Raw genomic sequence first — 20,586 nt, 5'->3', positions numbered from 1 at the left:
CCGCCCTCTTTTTGACTCATGCAATCTACAGGTCCTCAATGGAAGGCAGGTTGGCAGCAATTCAGAACGGAATGGAATAACAGAATTGGAAGGGACCTTGGAGGTCTTCTAGTCCAGTGTTTCCCAACCTTGGCAACTTGAAGATATTTGGACTTCAAGTCCCAGAATTCCCCAGCCAGCAAATGCTGGCTGGGGAATTCTGGGAGTTGAAGTCCAGATATCTTCAAGTTGCCAAGGTTGGGAAACACTGTCCTAGTCCAACCCCTTGCTCAAGCAGGTTATTCATTCTTTCCTTTAAAACCGCCAGTCTTGAAGCAAGCTGTCCCCAACCTAGAGGAAATATTGACTCTCCAGGGCTAAAAGCCTCCCACGAATATCAGCAGCCCCCTTTGGCAGACATCCCAAATTCAAATCTTGTGGCAATCAGCTCCATAAGTTTACCACCCACATTATCTTCCACAGGAGAAATGTTATTCTTTCCAAACGGACCCATCCTCCTCTCCCTCGGCTGGGTTTCTTTTCCTTTTCTTTATTTTTCTCTTTTCCCTTCTTTCTCGCTAAGGGGCTTTGAATCCTACCGCATGCCCAGTGCAAACCTCCCCTTTCCAAAAACTGTTCCCAGCAAAGCCAGGGCAAGGCACCATGTGAAAAAAAAGTTTCAGTCCTTTCTTTAGCTTTCCGAAGAAGATAGTGGGGCGGATGGCAGGAAAAGGATATCAAAGCTTGCTAAAATATGTTGGCAGGGGGAAAGGGAAAAGTAGAAGGAGAGAGATGATGGATGGATGGGTGGAAGGAAGGAAGGAACAAACGAAGGAACAAAGGAAGGAAGGAAACAGAAGGAAGGGAGGGAGGGAGGGAGTTTTGGTCTGGAAAAAAGAAGCAAAAAAGGGAAGGATGGAAAGAGAGAAGGTAGGTAGGTAAGTAGGTAGGAAAGTAGGAAGGAAGAAGGAAGGAAGGAAGGAAGGAAGGAAGGAAAATCATTTTGAAGTAGAAAAAAGCAAAAAAAGGGAGGAAAGAGAGAAGGTAGGTAGGAAGGAAGGAAGAATGGAAGGAAGGAAGGAAGGAGAGAGGGAGGAGGAAGGAAGGACAGGTTTTGATGTGGAAAAAAGGAAGCAAATAATGGAAGGAAGGAAAGAGAGGTGAAAGTAGTAAGGAAGGACCAAAGAAGGAGAAAGAAAAAAGAAAGAAAGATTGACGTGGAAGGAAGGAAGAAAAGAAGGAAGAAAAGAGGAGAAGGTAGGTAGGTAAGTAGGTAGGTACGTAGAAAGGTAGGATGAAGGAAGGAAGGAAGGGAGGAGGGAGGGAGGGAGGGACTGGTTTTTGATGTGGAAAAAAGGAAGCAAAAAAGGGAAGGAAGGAAAGAGAGGAGTAGGTAGGTAGGTAGGTAGGTAGGTAGGAAAGAAGGAAGGAAGGAAGGTCATTTTGAGAAAGAGAGAACGAAAGGGAGAGCGAGAGCGAGGGAAAGAAAGAAAGAAAGAAAGAAAGAATATTTTGAGGTGGAAGGAAGGGAGCAAAAAGGGAAGGAAAGAGAGGGGAAGGAAGGAAGGAAGGAAGCGACCCTCCCCACCGCCACCCCACCAGCTGTCCCCCCATCGCGTCCAGGCGCGATCTCCACCGGGTGCTCTACTCCCCCCGCCCCATTTCGCCCCGCAACCCTCCCGTGCTCGTCCGGAGCGGATTGCGCGAGCCGCTTTCTGCTGCCGCTTCCAGCGTGTGTGTGTGTGTGTATGGGAGGGCGGGGGTGGAAGGGGGGGGAATGTAGGTTCGAGGAAGAGAGCCCCTTTCCCCCCCTCCCCTCCACCCGTCCCGCCCATTTCCTTGGAAAATACCCAAAGGAAACGCCGCTGGCTTCGCTTTTCCAATCCCGGACGCCCCCCTTCTTCTTCTTCTTCTTCTGCGCCCCCTCCCACTCCGTCCCTGCTCCCTCCTCCGCCCCGCGAGCCTTTATAACGGGGCCCCTGGACGGCGAGCATCCTTCCAGCCCGCTGGTCCTCCCTCGGCCGGAGGACGCCAAACGCTCCCCCGCCGTCCAGAACAGGAACCGCGCCCACCGCCCGCCCTCCCGCTCGCTCCGCGCTTCTCCGCCCGTCGGTTTCGCCCGCCCCGTCGGTCCCCGCGTTTCTCGTCCCCGTTCGGCCTCGCGCTCGGTCCCCCAGAGCTCCGTCTAGCTGGAATGCAGAGACCTGAGCGCCGCTTCTGTGCAGAGGAGACCCCGCAAGCCCCCCGAGGCGACTTTTCATGGGGAGCCGTCGCGGCTGCCGCCCAGCCACCGCCGCCCGCCGCCCCAGCAGACGCGCCTGATCCGGGCCTCGCTTACCCGCCGACGCGCCGCAGCCCTCCGCCCAGCCCCGACGCCGCCTTCGGCTTCTGCCCGGGAGGAGGAGGAGGCGCCCCCTCGGCTCCCTCCGCCGCGCCCAGCCCCGCGCCCAGCCCCGACGCCGCGGCTCCGGCCGGCTACGGCTATGGCAATGGCAAGAGCGGCGGTGGCGGCAACGGTGGCGGTGCTGGAGGTAGCGGTGGCAGCGGGGGCCCTGGCGAGGATTCGCGCATCCGCCGCCCGATGAACGCCTTCATGGTGTGGGCCAAGGACGAGAGGAAGCGGCTGGCCCAGCAGAACCCGGACCTGCACAACGCCGTCCTCAGCAAGATGCTCGGTAAGGGCGGGAGGGAGGGAAGGGAGGAGGGTGCGTGGTCCCTTGTCCTGCGAGGGTGCGTGGTCCCTTGTCCCTTGTTCTTCTCACCCACCCGTGGCACACGGACACGCGGGGAGGTCCTCCTCCCGCTGCCCTCTTGGCAGACCCACGCGCGGTAGGGTGGGTGGAGGTTCCCCGCTCCGCCATCCTCCCTTCTTCTCCACCGCCCGCCCACCCGTGGCACACGGACACGCGGGGAATTCCTCTTCCTGCTTCCCTCTTGGTAGATCCACGCGGGGTAGGGTGGGTGGAGGTTCCCTGCCTCGCCATCCTTCCTTCTTCTTCTCCGCCCGCCCACCCGTGGCACACGGACACGCGGGGAGGTCCTCTTCCCGCGGCCCGCTCGGTAGATACACGCGCGTCCCCGTGTAGGAAGGGAGGGAAGGGAAGAGGGAGAGAGGGAAGGGAGAAAGGAAGGAAGAAGAAAAAGAAAAGGGGATTCCCCCCTCTCTGCTCCCATCCACCCACCCACCCGGGTCGCAGAAACACGCGCATATCCACTCGCGGGATGGCATCAAGGGAGGGGGGGGCTCCTATCTCGGCTGCCTTCTGGACATACAGGCATTGATAGAGAGACACACACAGATAGACACACACACAGAGAGAGAAGACTCACACACACACACAAACACAGAGAGAGAGAGAGATCCCAGACTATCATGTATAGGAATATTATTATATCTTTGTAACACCACCAATATGTACTTGACAAAACAAATAGAATCGATAAAAATTAATAAAATAAGTCTTAAAAGTTTGCCAAGTTCCAGAAGCATTGGCCAAAGGGGCTTATTTGGGTTGATTTCCCCCACTTTTATTCAAGTGTGTTCGAAGGAAGAATTGTAAGACCAGTGATTTTCAACCTTTTTTGAGCCGCGGCACATTTTTTATATTTACGAAACCCTGGGGCACATTGAGTGGGGCGGGGGGGTGTGCTAAAAAAAGTTTGGACAAAAAAATTCTCTCTCTTCCTCCCTTTCGCTCTATTTCTCTCTCCCTCTTTCTCTCCCTTCCTTCCTCTTTCTTTCTCTCTCTCTCCATCCCTCTTTCTCTTCCTTCCTTCCTTCCTTCCTCTCTTTTTTGCTCTTTCTCTCTCCCTCCCTACCTCTATGTCTTTCTTTCTCTCTCTCTCCTTCCCTCCCTCTCTTTCTCTCTCTCTCTTGCTTTCTTTCTCTTGTTCTCTTTCTCTCTCTCTTGCTTTCTTTCTCTCTCTCTCTTGCTTTCTTTCTCTTTCTTTCTCTCTCTCTTGCTTTCTTTCTCTCTCTGAGCTTCGCGGCACACCTGACCATGTCCCACGGCACACTAATGTGCCACGGCACACTGGTTGAAAAACACTGATCTAGACCACCCTCTGCCACTTAGGGTGAAACCCAGCATTTCTGATCAAGGGAGGGATGTTATCCCTGCTGACTCAAGATTCGAGCAGGATCCGATCACATCTCAGTGTTTCATCTTAATTTTTCTGAGCTCAACCTACTTAGGAACATTTTGCATCTTTATAATAATTTTAGGGAATCAATTGAGACGGGACAGAAGAGGTTTTAATTGAAACTCCAAAATCTACATGATTCTTGACAAATGTCTCTTTTTCTTTTATGTACGCTGAGAGCATCTGCACCAAGACAAATTCCTTGTGTGTCCAATCACACTTGGCCAATAAAATTCTATTCATTCTATTCTATTCTATTAGATTAAAAAAAAAAAAAAACAACCCTTAACTGCATTATTTGGGATGATTAGACGACCGCTAAGGTTATTTCCAACCCTTCTATTGAACCGCCGCATCTGGAAACAACTGCCAAATATTTGATGCTGAATAAAGTAGCAAATATTTAGGATTTAGGAGAATATTTGTAGCTCAGGGTTGAAATGGGAAGTCCTTTGATGCTCCTTGAGCTTGATTTCTTGCAGACGTTTTGTTACCCAACTAGGTAACATTATCAATACTCAAATATTTGTGTCTCGAGGGAAAATGGCATTTATGAAAGCCTTGCTTTGGTGCTCAGGAACCAACCCCCTTAACTAAGATACTGGTTGAACGTTCGCTCTGTGTTCGCCCCGAGTTCTCGGAGAGGGGCGGCATACAAATCTAATAAATTATTATTATTATTATGACTATATATAAATAGTGTCAATCAATAGACAATTTAATACTGTTTTAACTCACACTACTGGCCAGTTAAATACTTTTTTTGCTGTAATTACTGCAACATACAAAGCTTGATTAGACTTAAAATAATAAAATAATAATTATTAATTATTATAAACTATCCAAGCGGGCGGATTTCATATAACACGCTAAGTCACAGCGGGGAAATATGTGATGAGGTTAAGTCTAATCAAGCTTCGTATGTTGCAGTAATTACAGCAAAAAAGTCTTTAACTGGCCAGTAGTGTGAGTTAAAACAGTATTGAATTGTCTATTGATTGACACTATTTATATATAGTCATAATAATAATAATATCATCATTTCTTTCATTAATTAAAAACTCAGTCAACTGAACATTTTAAAATGTATTACAAATGCCATTGACTGGCGCTGATGGTTGGTACAGATTTCTGACAGCATCCTAGGTATTAACCAAGATTATTATTATTATTATTATGATGATGATGATGATGATTATTATTATTATTATTATTATTATTATTATTATTATTATTATTCAGCCTCAAACAAAACATCTACCTGTCCTTGGGAAGGACTTGATCGGAGAGTAACTAGGTCAAATCCAGTCTAAACATCTGGTGGACCATAATTTATTAAATGTTGATATTGCCTGAATATCAACAATTCTATTATTTATTTATCTATCTATATGCCCCATTCTGGATTGGGTATCATTTCCCCCAGTCTTCAACAAATGGACTATGTTCACACTTTCAAATAAAAATAGAGAGGCTTTTTCTTCCTGTCCTAGAAGATTACTAAGAAAAAAAAGGATCGATATAATAATAATAATAATAATAATAATAATAATAATAATAATAATAATTTATTAGATTTGTATGCTGCCCCTCTTCGAAGACTTAGGGCAGCTCACAACAATGGAACAATACATATACAAATCTAATAATTAAAAACTGTAACTAAAACCCATTACCTTAATTATATTTATTAATTGCTTAATTATATTTATTAATTATATTTATTAATTGCTATAGATGGCTGAAACCTCCTGGGTTTTACTTCTTCCAGGTTAACTATCTTGTGGCCATGAGTTTCACAGTTTAATATCTCAGTGTGAAGAGCAGTGAAATCTCCCATGATTCAGTGTTCTTGGACAATCCGGGGTGGACATATTCTCCGTTCTCCCTGCTATACATAACTTTATCCATGTTTTCATCTCTTTACTTCACCAACACTGTTTATGGACCCAATTGTGGAAAAGAGCCATTTCTCAACTCGTATCTGCATTGTAGCCACTTTAGACAACTTAATTTGGCTTTTGCTGTTAAGCACGACACAATATGGAAAATGAATTTAAGAGCTTTTTGTAAAAGAAATATTTTTACGCTCCAATGTTTATTGTCTCTGAGCCATTTCTTGTTCTTGAAATGCTTGGAGGAATTGTAAGTGAAATTAACTCGCTGTAGAGTATCTTATTTTTTTCCCCCCCCTCTCTCTCTCTCTTTAAAGTGGAACTTGGCTCACTTGTAAGGTTTGAAAAATGTCCAAATTGCAGTCTCACGGTTTCTGGAAAATGTTCCCTAAACAATGCGCCCTTTGATGTAGTGAGTCACAATTTGGAAGTTGTGCACCTTTAAAAAATCAGTTGCCCGTTCCAGAATCTGCTAAGTTACGGTTGTGTGAAACAAGCATAATTTTTTTTGAATGCAATGTTTGGGGTGATGGAATAAGGGCACTGGAGTTTTTCCCCCTCCACAACAACCCTTGAAATGGATTTGAGTTGAGAAAGAATAACTGGCCCATGGTCATCCAGCCAGCTCTCTTGCGTAAGGCAGAACCAGAACTCACCGTCTCCTGGCAATTGGTCCAAAGTCACCCAACTGGGTTGCATACATAAAGTTGGACTAGAACTTACACTCTCCTGGTGATAGGTCCAAAGTCATCTAGCCAGTTTTCATAATAATAATAATAATAATAATTTATTAGATTTTTATGCCGCCCCTCTCCGAAGACTCGGAGAGGCCTAAAACGGGACTACATGGGTGAATTGTGCGGTCAGGCGGTAAGGAAAGCGAGTAGGATGCTTGGCTGCATAGCTAGAGGTATAACAAGCAGGAAGACGGAGATTGTGATCCCGCTATATAGAGCACTGGCGAGACCACATTGGAAATACTGTGTTCAGTTCTGGAGACCTCACCTACAAAAAGATATGGATAAAATTGAACGGGTTCAAAGATGGGCTACAAAAATGGTGGAAGGTCTGAAGCATCAAACATACCAGGAAAGACTTCATGAACTCAATCTGCATAGTCTGGAGGACAGAAGGAAAAGGGGGGACATGATCGAAACATTTAAATATGTGAAAGGGTTAAATAAGGTCCAGGAGGGAAGTGTTTTTAATAGGAAAGTGAACCCAAGAACAAGGGGACACAATCTGAAGTTAGTTGGGGGAAAGATCAAAAGCGACATGAGAAAATATTATTTTACTGAAAGAGGAGTACTGTACATGCTTGGAACAAACTTCCAGCAGGCGTGGTGGGTAAATCCACAGTAATTGAATTTAAACATGCCTGGGATAAACATATATTCATCCTAAGATTAAATACCGGAAATGGTATAAGGGCAGACTAGATGGACCATGAGGTCTTTTTCTGCCGTCAATCTTCTATGTTTCTATGACTAGAATTCACCGTAACCTTCTTTTTTCTCACCTGGTACCTTCACCGCTAAACCAAACTGCCTCTCTTTAAGCATCCTTATTGGAAAAACTAGCAGACGGTCTTTTAAAACTGGACTCTCCAACCTTGGCAACTTTAAGACTTGTATACTTCAACTCCTAGAATTCCTCAGCGGAATTCTAGGAGTTGAAGTCCACAGGTTTTAAAGTTTCCAAAGTTGGAGACCTCTGTTTTTAAAAGACATCTCCATATCTAAATTCAAGGTGCAGCAAGTGTTTTTAGGAATTGTGAACACGTCTCAAAACTATTATCGTTCCTTGAAGACAGAGGGAGAGATTCCGCGGATGAGATGTTCTGGGATCACAATTTAACTCTGTGCATCTAAATTAGAACAATATTGCAATCTGTAAAGGGATCCTTAAACATATTAGATCGAAACATTTAAATATGTTAAAGGGTTAAATAAGGTTCAGGAGGGAAGTGTTTTTAATAGGAAAGTGAACACAAGAACAAGGGGGCACAATCTGAGGTTAGTTGGGGGAAAGATCAGAAGCAACTTGAGAAAATATTATTTTACTGAAAGAGTAGTAGATCCTTGGAATAAACTTCCAGCAGACGTGGTTGGTAAATCCACAGTAACTGAATTTAAACATGCCTGGGATAAACATAGATCCATCCTAAGATAAAATACAGGAAATAGTATAAGGGCAGACCAGATGGACCAGGAGGTCTTTTTCTGCCGTCAGTCTTCTATGTTTCTATGTTTCTATTAGTTTCTGACATGCTCCTCAAAACCATCATTTTTGCTAGTCCTTGACCCATGGACCAAAATTCAGCCCCCAAATTTCTATGGCTCAGGGAAACATTTGTTAAGTGAGTTTTGCCTTGTTTTTACGGCCTTTCTCGCCACTTTTGTTAAGTGAATCACTGCTGTTGTTAAATTAGTAACATAGCTGTTATGTGAATCTGGTTTTTCCACGGACTTCGCTTTCAAGGACGGTCGTGAAAGGCGATTGCCTGAATCCAGGACATTATAATCGACATAAATACGAGCCAGTGGCCAAGTGACCGAATTTTGTTCGTCCGTGGGGATGCGGCGACAGTGTGAAAAATGGTCCCAATTCACTTTATTTCAGTGCCCTGTTGTCACTTGAAACGGTCACTAAACAAACTGTTATAAGTCAAGGACTTTCTGGGTTTGCTAGACCCCAATGCAAAACCTTAACCAAGTGTGAAAACTCTTCGCTGTTCTGCGTCAGTATTTGGGGATCCCCGTGGAGAGAAAGCCCCCACCCCCAAAAAAAGTTGAGATGGCTGGCGGCCTGGTGCCACCACTCTATTGCAGCCTTGTCTCATTTTTGGTAGGCATTTGATGCCATGTTGTATTTCTTTTTAAGTCCCGCATGGTTGCAGCTACCATCGTGACTTGATCATTATTTTGGGAGGCCCATACCTTTGCCCATCTCTGCTGAGATTTATCTCCGGGACTGCCTTCTGCCGCACGAATCCCAGTGACCGGTTAGGTCCCACAGAGCTGGCCTTCTCCGGGTCCCGTCGACTAAACAATGTCATTTGGCGGGACCCAGGAAAAGAGCCTTCTCTGTGGCGGCCCCGACCCTCTTGAACCAGCTCCCCCCAGATATCAGAGTTGCCCCCACCCTCCTTGCCTTTCGCAAGCTCCTTAAAACCCACCTCTGTCGTCAGGCATGGGGGAATTGAATTTTTTTCCCTTCCCTCTAGGCTTATAGAATTTATACATGGTATGCTTGTTGGTCTCTTAAATTGGGTTTTTTAAGATTATTTTTTAATATTTGATTTGTTACATTGTTTTCTGTATTGTTGTTAGCCGCCCCGAGTCTTCGGAGAGGGGCGGCATACAAATCTAATAAATAGATAGATAGATAGATAAATAGATAGATAGATAGATAGATAGATAATAAATAAATAAATAAATAAATAAATAAATAAATAAATAAATAAATAAATAAATAAATAAATAAATAAATAAATAAATAAATAAATAAATCATATTTTTCGGAGTATAAGACACACTTTAGTTTTGGGGGAGGAAAAATCTACCTACCAGGTATTCATCTAGCTAGCGCCCTTAGCGTGGTCAATTTATAGTTTTTTAAATAGTTTTTTATAGTTTATTAGATTTGTATGCCGCCCCTCTCCGGAGACTCGGGGCGGCTCACAAGATAACAGTGATACAATGCATTACAAATCCAATAGTAGAAAGTTAAATCAATTTAAAAAACATTAATACATAGCAAAATCCCTAACTATACAATCATACACATTCAACCTAATCCATCATACAGTAAGGCTGAAAATATAATAAAAAGGGTGAGAAGGTGGTAATTATCCCCACGCCTGGCGACAAAGGTGGGTCTTCAGCATTTTACGGAAGGCAAGGAGGGCGGGCGGCTGTTCGAATCTCTGGAGGGAGTTGATTCCAGAGGGATGGGGCCGCTACAGAGAAGGCTCTTCCCCTGGTCCTGCCAGCCGACATTGTTTAGTCGACGGGACCCGGAGAAGGCCCACTCTGTGGGACCTAATTGGTCGCTGGGATTCGTGCGGCAGAAGGCGGTCCCGGAGATATCTTTCCAAGAAAGGACTACAGATATTTGTCCAGAAACATAGAAACATAGAAGATTGACAGCAGAAAAAGACCTCACGGCCCATCTATTCTGCCCTTATACTATTTCCTGTATTTTATCTTAGGATGGATATATGTTTATCCCACGCATGTTTCAATTCAGTGCCTGTGCATTTACCAACCATGTCTGTTGGTCCCGGAGATTTCAGCACATTATTATTATTATTATTATTATTATTATTATTATTATTATTATTATTACCACCAATTCAGACAAATGGTTATCCAACATCTTCTTGAAAACATCCAACTGATGGAGCACCCACAACTTCTGGAGGCAAAATGGAATTCTTGTTTATTAATTAATTAATTTTTTTTATGAATTAATTAATTTATTAATTTTTAAAATACAGTATTTATTAATTGTTGTTACAGTCAGGACATTTCTCCTTACGACTAGGTTGGGTCACTCTTTGATAAGTTTCCATCCATTGTTTCTTGTTATGCCTTCTTCTGGTTTGGAGAATAGTTTGACCCCCTCTTCTTTATGGCAGCCCCCTCAAATATTGGGATGCTGCTATCCTGCCACCCCTAAGTCCTTCTTTTAATTAAACTAGACCTACCCGATTCCTGCAACCGTTCATCGTATGTTTTAATCATGCCTTTTCTTTTCTCTTTCGGATCCCCCCCAGGCCAGGCGTGGAAAGCCCTGAGCACCAACGACAAGCGCCCCTTCGTGGAGGAGGCTGAGCTGCTCAGGATACAGCACCTGCAGGACCACCCCAATTACAAGTACCGGCCCCGCCGGAAGAAGCAGGCCAAGAAAATCAAGAGGATGGAACCGAGCATCCTTCTCCACAACCTGCCACAGGCCTGCGGCGAGAGTTTCGCCATGGGCCGCGGCGGCCGAGGTGGCGGCATCGGCCACTCCCAGCCTCCGCCACTGAACCACTTCCGAGAACTGCGCTCGATGGGGTCGGAGATGGAGAACTACGGCCTGCCGACCCCGGAGATGTCTCCTCTGGACGTCCTAGAACAGGCGGAGCCGGCCTTTTTCCCGCCGCACATGCAGGACGACTGCAACGTGATGTCCTTTCGTGGGTACCACCACCCTCCTCCTCCTCCACCGCCGATGGAGTTTTCCCCCGAAAAAAACCTGGCGAGGAACATGGTCATGGGGTATCCCCCCAACCCGCCTTCCCACCTGGCCGAAGCCATGAGGACTCCCCACCCGTCTGGGATGTACTACAACCAGATCTGTGCTGCGGGAGCCTCCAACGGGCTCTCGGTCCACCTGGGCCAGCTGTCCCCTCCTCCCGAATCGCACCAGCTGGAGGGCGTGGAGCACTTGAACCCGAACGAGCTGTGGACAGAAGTGGACCGCAACGAGTTCGACCAGTATTTGAATATGAGCAGGACTCGTCCGGATCCTTCCGGCTTTGCCTACCATGTTTCGATGTCCAAAGTGACTCCCCGGAGCTGTGAGGACAGCAGCCTTATCTCGGCCTTATCCGATGCGAGCAGCGCTGTTTATTACAGCGCCTGTATCACTGGGTAAACGTTGAATTAAGGGAGAGGTTTGGGGCAGGTGGGAGAAAACTGTCGTCCCCTCTTCTCAAGGATGCTGGGAAATTCGAGGGAAGGGACATGCTCCAAAAGGTCCCCATCGGATTTCCCTGGATTCCTTGGGCAAAGCTAAGACAGTGAACCCGGTGTTAATTGGAGAGGAGAAAGGGGACGCAGGCGTAAAAGTAGTCCTCGAGTTACAACCACTCATTTAGCCAACGTCCCAATGGCACCGAAAAATACAACCACTCATTTAGCCAACGTCCCAATGGCACCAAAAAATACAACCACTCATTTATCCACTGTCCTAATGGCACTGAAAAAGAACCCACGACTCGCGACCAGTCCTCACACTTAGGACTGTGGTGGCATTCCCACCGTCATGCAATTGCTTGGCAACAGGCATTGTTTACAAGGGTTGCAAGGTCCCAGGGGTCCCCTGATCGCTGTTTGCAACCTCCCTCCCCCGCCAGCCCCAGACAGTAAAGCCAATGGGGGAGAGTCAGATTTTTTGAATGACCATCCAATTTGCTTAAACCAGGGGTCTCCAACCTTGGCAACTTTATGACTTGTGGACTTCAACTCCCAGAATGGCTGAGGAATTCTGGGAGTTAAAGTCCACAGGTCGTAAAGTTGCCAAGGTTGGAGAACCCTGGCTTAAAACAGCTGCAGCGATTCGCAGCCGCCGGGGACAAAAAGAAGGCCGTAAAAATCGGGCGTGGTTGGTTTTGACCGCTGCCTTGTTGTTGAGCAATGGAAATCTTGGCTTCCGTTGTGGTTGTAAGTCAAGGATTACCTACGTCCTTAGGAAGCGGTGAGATCAAAAGAAGGCCAGGGGGATGCTAATACTTTGCTCCAACGAGGAAGAGGTGAATTTGCTCTTTGCACCAGCCGTGAGCAGGCGGGGGTTCCAACTTACCGGCGCTACCGGTCCTGATGTGCGCACATTTCTGGCTGACCAGCGTGCATGCATGTGTGTCAGATAAAATTTAACTTCTGCACATGTGCAGGAAGCAAATCTTGCAAAAAAGACGCATGGACAGGCGAGATTTCAGCATTTTTTTGCTTCTGTGCATGCACGAAAGCAAAAAATTGCCAAAAATTGCAGAAATCTCTCACACGCATGCAGCCTCTCGCAAAATTTTAGTTCCTGTGCATGTGCAGAAGGCAAATCTCACTCTGACAAATGCGCCCGCCCGCCAGTCACCCAGAGCTGAGCGCATAGCTACCATACGGCGTCCCTCCCATTTAAGTGCAAACCCAATACTGGTCATGACCAATGGAAAATGGAGACAGGGGCCCAGCTGGCTGTGGAGTAGCTGAGGAGTAAAGTTCCTACAAGGAGCTCAGGACAAATTTTGTTCAGAAAGTATCTCGCCGTTTTGAAATGGCTTAAACTTAAGTCATCTCACCCACTACAAACTTTAAATATCAGACCTTTTTGAGACCTTTAGATAATATTGAACACAAGTGTCAATATGATCAAGACTTCATGATGGCATCTGCAGTAACTACAGATGTAGTAATATTGGGATATGTAGTAATTCCGGACTCTACACGCCATTGCCTTCCTATAAATCCTGGATGGCAAGCTAACTTTCTTGCCTTTTGATGTGTGAATCGCCTCTTGGTCTCCTTCCCACAGTTGCTGCAAAGATCAAAGCCAAATCAGCACGGCTTGCTCCGGTAAGAGCTTCCTCCTCCTCTTTTTATGTTATAGTAGTCCTCAAACTTACAACTACAATGGAGCTGAAACATTCATTTGCCAAGGGAGAAATTTGCTAAGTGAGTTTTGCCACGTAAGTGAATCCCTGCAGTTGCTCAGTTGGTAACTTCGAACGGTCGTTAAACAAATGGTTGTAAATTGTGGACTGTACATACCTGGGCACCGACAGGTGGGAAATTTCTCCTCTCCATGGAAGCCTAAATCATAGCCCGCCCACCCCATAAGTGCCTCCCCACCGTGCATTAAGTTGCCCCAAATGTCTCCTTTGATCTGTAAACCCTGCAGTATTTTAGACTTATCTCATTAATGGCATTGCTTTCTTTTTTAAAAAACAAACAAACAAATAAGGCTGAAGAACTGATATACTGTATTGCTGTGTAGCACAAGGAGATGGTTCAAAGCAGAAGGAAAATGCAATTTTAAGGTGCTATATATTCTGGACAGGGGGACCTGTCGTTGGGTTTTTGCCGGTAGGGAAGGAATTCAGACAGGTACTAATTGAGCTAATTCACGAATAATCTTCATTTAAACCAGAGCGTTCGACTCTTAGTCACTTTAAGACAATGTGAACTTCAATTCTGGGAGTTGAAGTCCACATGCAGTGATGGCAAACCTATGGCACAGGTGCCACAGGTGGCACGCAGAACCATATTTGCTGGCACATGAGCAGTTGCCATAGCTCAGCTCCAATGTGCATGGGTGTGCCGGCCAACTGAATTTTGGCTTGCACAGAGGCTCTGGGAGAGCGTTTTTGGCTTCCAGAGAGCCTCCGGGGGGATAGGGGAGGGTGGTTTTACCCTCTCGACTCCATTGAAGCCTTTGGGCCTGGGGAGGGCGAAACACTAGGGCCCACCAGAATTTGGGAAACAGGCCATTTGCGGCTCCGGAGGGCCTCCGGAGTGCGGGGGAAGCTGTTTTTGCCCTCCCCAGGCATTGAATTATGGGTGTGGGCACTTGCACATGTGCAATAGCATATTCCCACACTCTTTCGGCCCCCAAGGGAAAAAAGTTTCGCCATCACTGTCCGCATGTCTTAAAAGTTACCAAAGTCGGGAAAACCACATTTACACAATTCGTTATTAAAGCAAATAGTATCTTCTGAATTCCTTTCTCACTATGTAGAAGGCATCGCTCCTTGGCCCATCATTGAAAAAGGTTTGTTCTCAAGGGTTTTAACCATGGTTTCTAAATCGCGCTAAACCCCAGCATGTTCTGCCCCGCCACCCCAAAGCTAAGATTCGTTGAAAAAGGCCTAGATTTTTTGAAACGGCGGCACTTGGAGCTGAGCAAAATCCATTGGTGAAACTGGTATGGCAGTTTTTGAAGGCCACGTTTCCAAAATTCGGGGTTATTCTCTCGCAGGGGAACCAACATGTGAAAAAATGCGAAACTTGTGCCGCATTGCTGGAATGCGTAATTTCTTGCCACAAGCGCATTAAGAGTTGGAATGTTCCGTAAGGCTGAATATCGGAGGGGATAAAATGTATTTATTGGATTTGGATCCAATAGATAATAGATAGATCCAAGAGAGAAGGAAGGTAGCCGGAAGTGATTACGAAGGGAAAGTTGGAAAAGTTGAAACGGGAAAGAACTGCTTATATTTTAAAAAAAGAATAATTAAAAGGAACTATCAAAGTAGGATATGCAGGTGTCCACTGCCAAAATTGAGGGGGGGGGGGTTAAATGCAACCTGACTTTAGTAGGCTGTGTTGCTTACTTTCCCCCCAAGAAATTTGCTTCTCTTAGAAATGAGCAAGTAATTTATGCTTGTAGTACAGTGGTACCTCTACTTAAGAACTTTTCTAGATAAGAACCGGGTGTTCAAGATTTTTTTGCCTCTTTTTAAGAATCATTTTCTACTTAAGAACCTGAGCCCAGAAAAATTTCCCAAGAAATTTGAGAGCGGCACAAAGGCCTGGCCAGTTTCCTGCCGTTTTTTTTTAAAGCCTTAAAGTTTTGGAATTTTTTTGATTAACCTCACCTCACCTTCTTCCTTTGGCATCAACTGTCCTCCTCCTCCTCTTCCTCCTCCTCCTCCTCCCACCCAAATTCCGAGCTTTTATTTCTTTCCTAATGGGTGTGCACGCATTATTTGCTTTTACATTGATTCCTATGGGAAAAATTGCTTCTACTTACAAACTTTTCTACTTAAGAACCTGGTCATGGAACGAATTAAGTTCTTGAGTAGAGGGACCACTGTATATGAAAACTTTTTTTTCTTGTACTTTGCAAGAATTAGAATTTTGGTAATACATTGTGAGGTGCAAAAGTATTTACTTTTGTCCAAGTTGTACATTTTAGCAGTATAAAGATCTTCAAACTAGAGCTGTTTTACTAAAAACTTCAGAACACGGGGGCAGGGGGCAGGAAAAGTTGAAAGGCAAGGCAAGAGGCTCTCTGGATTATGCCCGTTTGCTTGGCTGTTAATCCATGGAATTTTAGAATTATGGGACCCACGAGGGTCATCTAGTCCAGCCCTCTGCAACAGGAAGGAAATGCATTGATTTTAATCCCTTCTAAGTGGCCTTTCTCACTTTCCTCGGAGTGCAATTCTAGGCAGGTGTAGAATGTATTCCACAAATTTTCGTTCTTTGAAAATCCCACTGAAATGACATTAGCACAAAAGATTTGGTGGTTGGGGCAGGACTCTTCATCTGCAAAGCTTCAGATGTGTGGATTTGAACCCTTGGCTGATAGCCAGGCATGTGTGTATGGACATGTATTTGGAGCTGATGTTTTAAAGCAATATTTCGGAAGTGTAGCAACTTGGAAGGTACGTGGAGGTCAACTCCCAGAATTCCCCAGCTGGCTTTCAGTGGCTGGGGAATTCTGGGAGATGAAGTCCACGCACCTTCAAGTTGGCACAGTTGACAAATGCTGCTTTAAATCCTATTTTAAAGCCAGAGTGATGTTTTTTTTGACTAACCATGTTAGCTTTCCAATTTTTATTTTATAAGAGCCGGGGTGGCGCAGTGGTTAAAGTGTAGCACTGCAGGCTACTTCAGCTAACTACTAGCTGTATAGTTCAGCAGTTCAAATCTCACCACTGGCTCAAGGTCAACTCGGCCTTCCATCCTTCCGCGGTAGGTCAAATGAGGACCCAGATTGTTGGGGGCAAATATGCTGATTCTGTAAACCGCTTAGAGAGAGCTGTAAAAGCACTGTGAAGCGATATATAGGTCTAAGAATGGTGGAAGGTCTTAAGCATAAAACGTATCAGGAAAGACTTAATGAACTCAATCTGCATAGTCTGGAGGACAGAAGGAAAAGGGGGGACATGATCGAAACATTTAAATATATTAAAGGGTTAAATAAGGTCCAGGAGGGAAGTGTTTTTAATAGGAAAGTGAACACAAGAACAAGGGGACACAATATGAAGTTAGTTGGGGCCGGGGAAAGATCAAAAGCAACATGGGAAAATATTATTTTACTGAAAGAGTAGTAGATCCTTGGAACAAACTTCCAGCAGACGTGGTAGATAAATCCACAGTAACTGAATTTAAACATGCCTGGGATAAACATATATCCATCCTAAGATAAAATACAGAAAATAGTATAAGGGCAGATTAGATGGACCATGAGGTCTTTCTGTGCCGTCAGACTTCTATGTTTCTAAATGCTATTGCTATTTTCCCTGTGAAGTGGGAACTGAGTGTGCCAGACAATAATTGTGAGGTGTTATGTGTGTAAACCATCCCTAATTATAATTAATTATAACTATAATTGTGGTCCAAATGAAACTATAACCCCATTTTGAACGTTAACCACAAACTGCACCACGCATGAAAAAACGAACATTTCGAACTTTTAAAACACACAATGTGCTCAACTCATAGCTGAACGATGCGAGGGTTAAAATCCAGAACAAACCTTTTTCAATGTTTATTTAAGGGCCCCCGGGGGTAATTTCAGACTGCCCCATACCACTTATTTCTCACCGTATCAGAGCATTCTCTTTGGTTTGGACAAATCTGTATTTTTTACTAAGCTTTTCTTTTTTTTAAAAAAATAATATCTATCTATAAATAATATTTAAGTCGTTCAGGCATTTTATACTGCGTCTTCTGTCTCTCTCTCTGTATTGTAATCGATAAAAGGATCATCACAGTGTTGAAAAAGCCGCTATGTAGCAAAAAATACCCCGAGGTTCATCGGAAGAAGCAGCAGCTCTTAAGCTGCGTGGGGGTAAATCCTCTGGAATTTGGGGTTCGTGGGGAAAATTATGTTTTTGCAGCCCTCCGAAAATTCCCAGCGAGTGTTTCGAAGGATCCCACTCGCATCGTAGAGACACATGTTGCAGTATCGGACTGAATCCAGTGCTTGTGTTGCCTGGTTAATTATTCGAACATCTTCTCCTAATCGCACGAATCTCATGCGCTTGTTATGCGAACACATGTTCCGGTTTCCCCAAAACGACGTTGCTCCCAAGTGTTTCCAGATTTCTTCCTGGCAGCCGACCCGTGTTTAATCTCCAGGTTGGGCTTCGTGGGAATCTCTCCCGCCGAGAGACGCTCGTCAAACGATACGAAAAGGACTGGCACACTTCCACGGGAAGGTTTGTTCTCGGCATGGCAAAACTCGAAATAAAACACAGTGATGTTCCTTCTCAACCTGTCTGGGTGTGTGGTTTTTTTCCCCGGTTGAACACAACCGTGGGTCCGTTGTGCGAAGAACAGTGCGGTCGGGCGGTAGGGAAAGCGAGTAGAATGCTTGGCTGCATAGCTAGAGGTATAACAAGCAGGAAGAAGGAGACTGCCCTTTTTTAAATAACTTTTTAATGGGGTTTTAGTTTTAGATAATGTTTTAGTTCTAGATAATGTTCAACTTCTTATTATCGCTTTGTATCTATTTATATTGTATTTTTATTGTTGTTGTAGGCTGCCCTGAGTCCTTCGGAATTGGGTGGCATAGAAGTTGAATGAATAGATAGATAGATAGATAGATAGATAGATAGATAGATAGATAGATAGATAGATAGATAGATAGATAGTGATCCCGCTGTATGGAGCGCTGGTGGTGAGACCACATTTGAAATACTGTGTTCAGTTCTGGAGATCTCACCTACAAAAAAATATTGATAAAATTGAACTAGGATCCAAAGACGGGCTACAAAAATGGTGGAAGGTCTTAAGTATAAAACGTATCAGGAAAGACTTCATGAACTCCATCTGTAGAGTCTGGAGGACAGAAGGAAAAGGGGGGACATGATCGAAACATTTAAATATGTTAAAGAGTTAAATACGGTTTAGGAGGGAAGTGTTTTTAATAGGAAAGTGAACACAAAAACAAGGGGACACAATCTCAGATTAGTTGGGGGAAAGATCAGAAGCGACGTGAAAAAATATTATTTTACCGAAAGAGTAGCAGATGCTTGGAACAAACTTCCAGCAGATGTGGTAGATAAATCCACAGTAACTGAATTTAAACATGCCTGGGATAAACATATATCCATCCTAAGATAAAATATAGGAAATAGTATAAGGGCAGACTAGAGGGACCACGACGACTTTTTCTGCCACCAATCTTCTATGTTTAAGATGCTTTTGACTTAACTAGGTTTCTCTCCAAGGGTGCGCAGCTTGGGGGGTCTTCAGGGTCGGGTTACAAATACAGTCGCTTGCATGCGTGTTGTCTTTCTAACACGACACAGAAATTCAGGTGACGTCAAAGAAGCTGGTTTTAAGCCAAGCGTGTGTGGGTTCGCCATCGCAACATTGTGTGCTCGTTCCTGGGTTTAATTTTATAACCGGGGGTGGGGGACAGGCTGCAGAAAACTGCATTTCTAAATCAAGGCTTTGTTGGTTGCTTCTTGCAAATGTCCTTGTAGCATCCCTGGGAATAATGCACTGATAGTCCTCGATTTATGATCCCAATGTGGATCCGAGTTCCCATTGCTAAGCAAGGCAGATCAGAATGCTGTATTTAATTATTCATTTATTTATTCGATTTTTTAATACCGCCCTCCTCCTTAGACTCAGGGTGGCTTACAACATGTTAGCAATAGCACTTTTGAACAGAGCCAGCATATTGCCCCCACAATCTGGGTCCTCATTTTACCCACTCGGAAGGATGGAAGGCTGAGTCAACTTTGAGCCAGTGGTGAGATTTGAACCGGTGACCTGCAGATCTGGCAGTCGGCCTGCAGTACTGCACTCTACCTGCTGCACCACCTCGGCTCTCTAGAGCTAGAAGGGACCCTGGAGGTCTTCTAGTCCAACCCCCCTGCTCAAGCCGGAGATCCTTTGTACCAGGGGTCTCCAACCTTGGCAACTTTTAAGACTTGCGGACTTCAACTGCCAGAATTCCTCAGCCAACTCCCAGGAATTCTGGGAGTTGAAGTCCGCAAGTCTTAAAAGTTGCCAAGGTTGGAGAACCCTCTATACCCATTACAGATGGCGATTGAATCATGGCTGATTTTATATCTTTGCTGATGGTTATTAAGCAAGACACAGAGTCATTCAGTGAATCTAGTTTCCCCTATTTCCTTATCAAATGCTTGCTGGGAAGTTGCAATCACGAGCCTGCAAATTGCTGCAACCCAGTTGGCGGATTGCTCCTACCTCCTGTTATCGTTGTGCTGTGCGCGCAGCATGGGGAGTCAAGAAGCAAAAATGCACCGTAATCTCACGATGGGGCACCTGCACATGTGAGATTTTGGTGGGTTTTTTGCTTCTGTATTTGTATTTATTAGATTTGTATGCCGCCCCTCTCCGAAGACTCGGGGAGGCTAACAACAATATAAAAAGACAATGTAAACAAATCTAATATTAAAACAATCTAAAAAAACTCAATTTAAAGAACCACTCATACATGCAAGCATACCATGTATAAATTCTATAAGCCTAGAGGGAAGGGAAATTTCAATTCCCCCAAGCCTGACGACAGAGGTGGGTTTTAAGGAGCTTGCGAAAGGCAAGGAGGGTGGGGGCAACTCTGATATCTGGGGGGAGCTGGTTCCAGAGGGTCGGGGCCTCCACAGAAAAGGCTCTTCTTCTGGGTCCCGCCAAATGACATTGCTTAGTCGACGGGACCCGGAGAAGGCCAACTCTGTGGGACCTAACCGGTCGCTGGGATTCATGCGGCAGAAGGCAGTCCCGGAGATATTCTGGTCTGATGCCATGAAGGGCTTTATAGGTCATAACCAACACTTTGAATTGTGACCGGAAATTGATCAGCAACCAATGCAGAC

At 45.0% G+C, this 20,586-nt stretch overlaps 1 protein-coding gene across 1 annotated transcript; it reads left to right on the top strand.

The window, feature by feature from the left end:
* The first annotated feature begins 1,989 nt into the window (after window positions 1-1,989).
* Window positions 1,990-18,007, top strand: SOX18 (SRY-box transcription factor 18). The gene is made up of 2 exons (XM_070744432.1): window positions 1,990-2,654; window positions 10,798-18,007. Exons 1-2 carry the CDS (start codon window positions 2,174-2,176, stop codon window positions 11,661-11,663), a joined length of 1,347 nt encoding a protein of 448 aa, XP_070600533.1. The 5' UTR covers window positions 1,990-2,173; the 3' UTR covers window positions 11,664-18,007.
* Window positions 18,008-20,586: the final 2,579 nt, after the last annotated feature.

This window comes from Erythrolamprus reginae, chromosome 3 (assembly GCF_031021105.1).
Source record: "Erythrolamprus reginae isolate rEryReg1 chromosome 3, rEryReg1.hap1, whole genome shotgun sequence".
NCBI classification, from domain to species: domain Eukaryota; kingdom Metazoa; phylum Chordata; class Lepidosauria; order Squamata; family Dipsadidae; genus Erythrolamprus; species Erythrolamprus reginae.
This window is presented reverse-complemented; position numbering and strand designations above follow the sequence as displayed.

Bases quoted from the DNA above. Each gene is read 5' to 3' on its own strand.
- SOX18 (XM_070744432.1), top strand. From the start codon at position 2,174: ATGCAGAGACCTGAGCGCCGCTTCTGTGCAGAGGAGACCCCGCAAGCC. The intron at 2,655-10,797 runs GTAAGGGCGGGA...GATCCCCCCCAG, and splicing joins CGTCCTCAGCAAGATGCTCG to GCCAGGCGTGGAAAGCCCTG.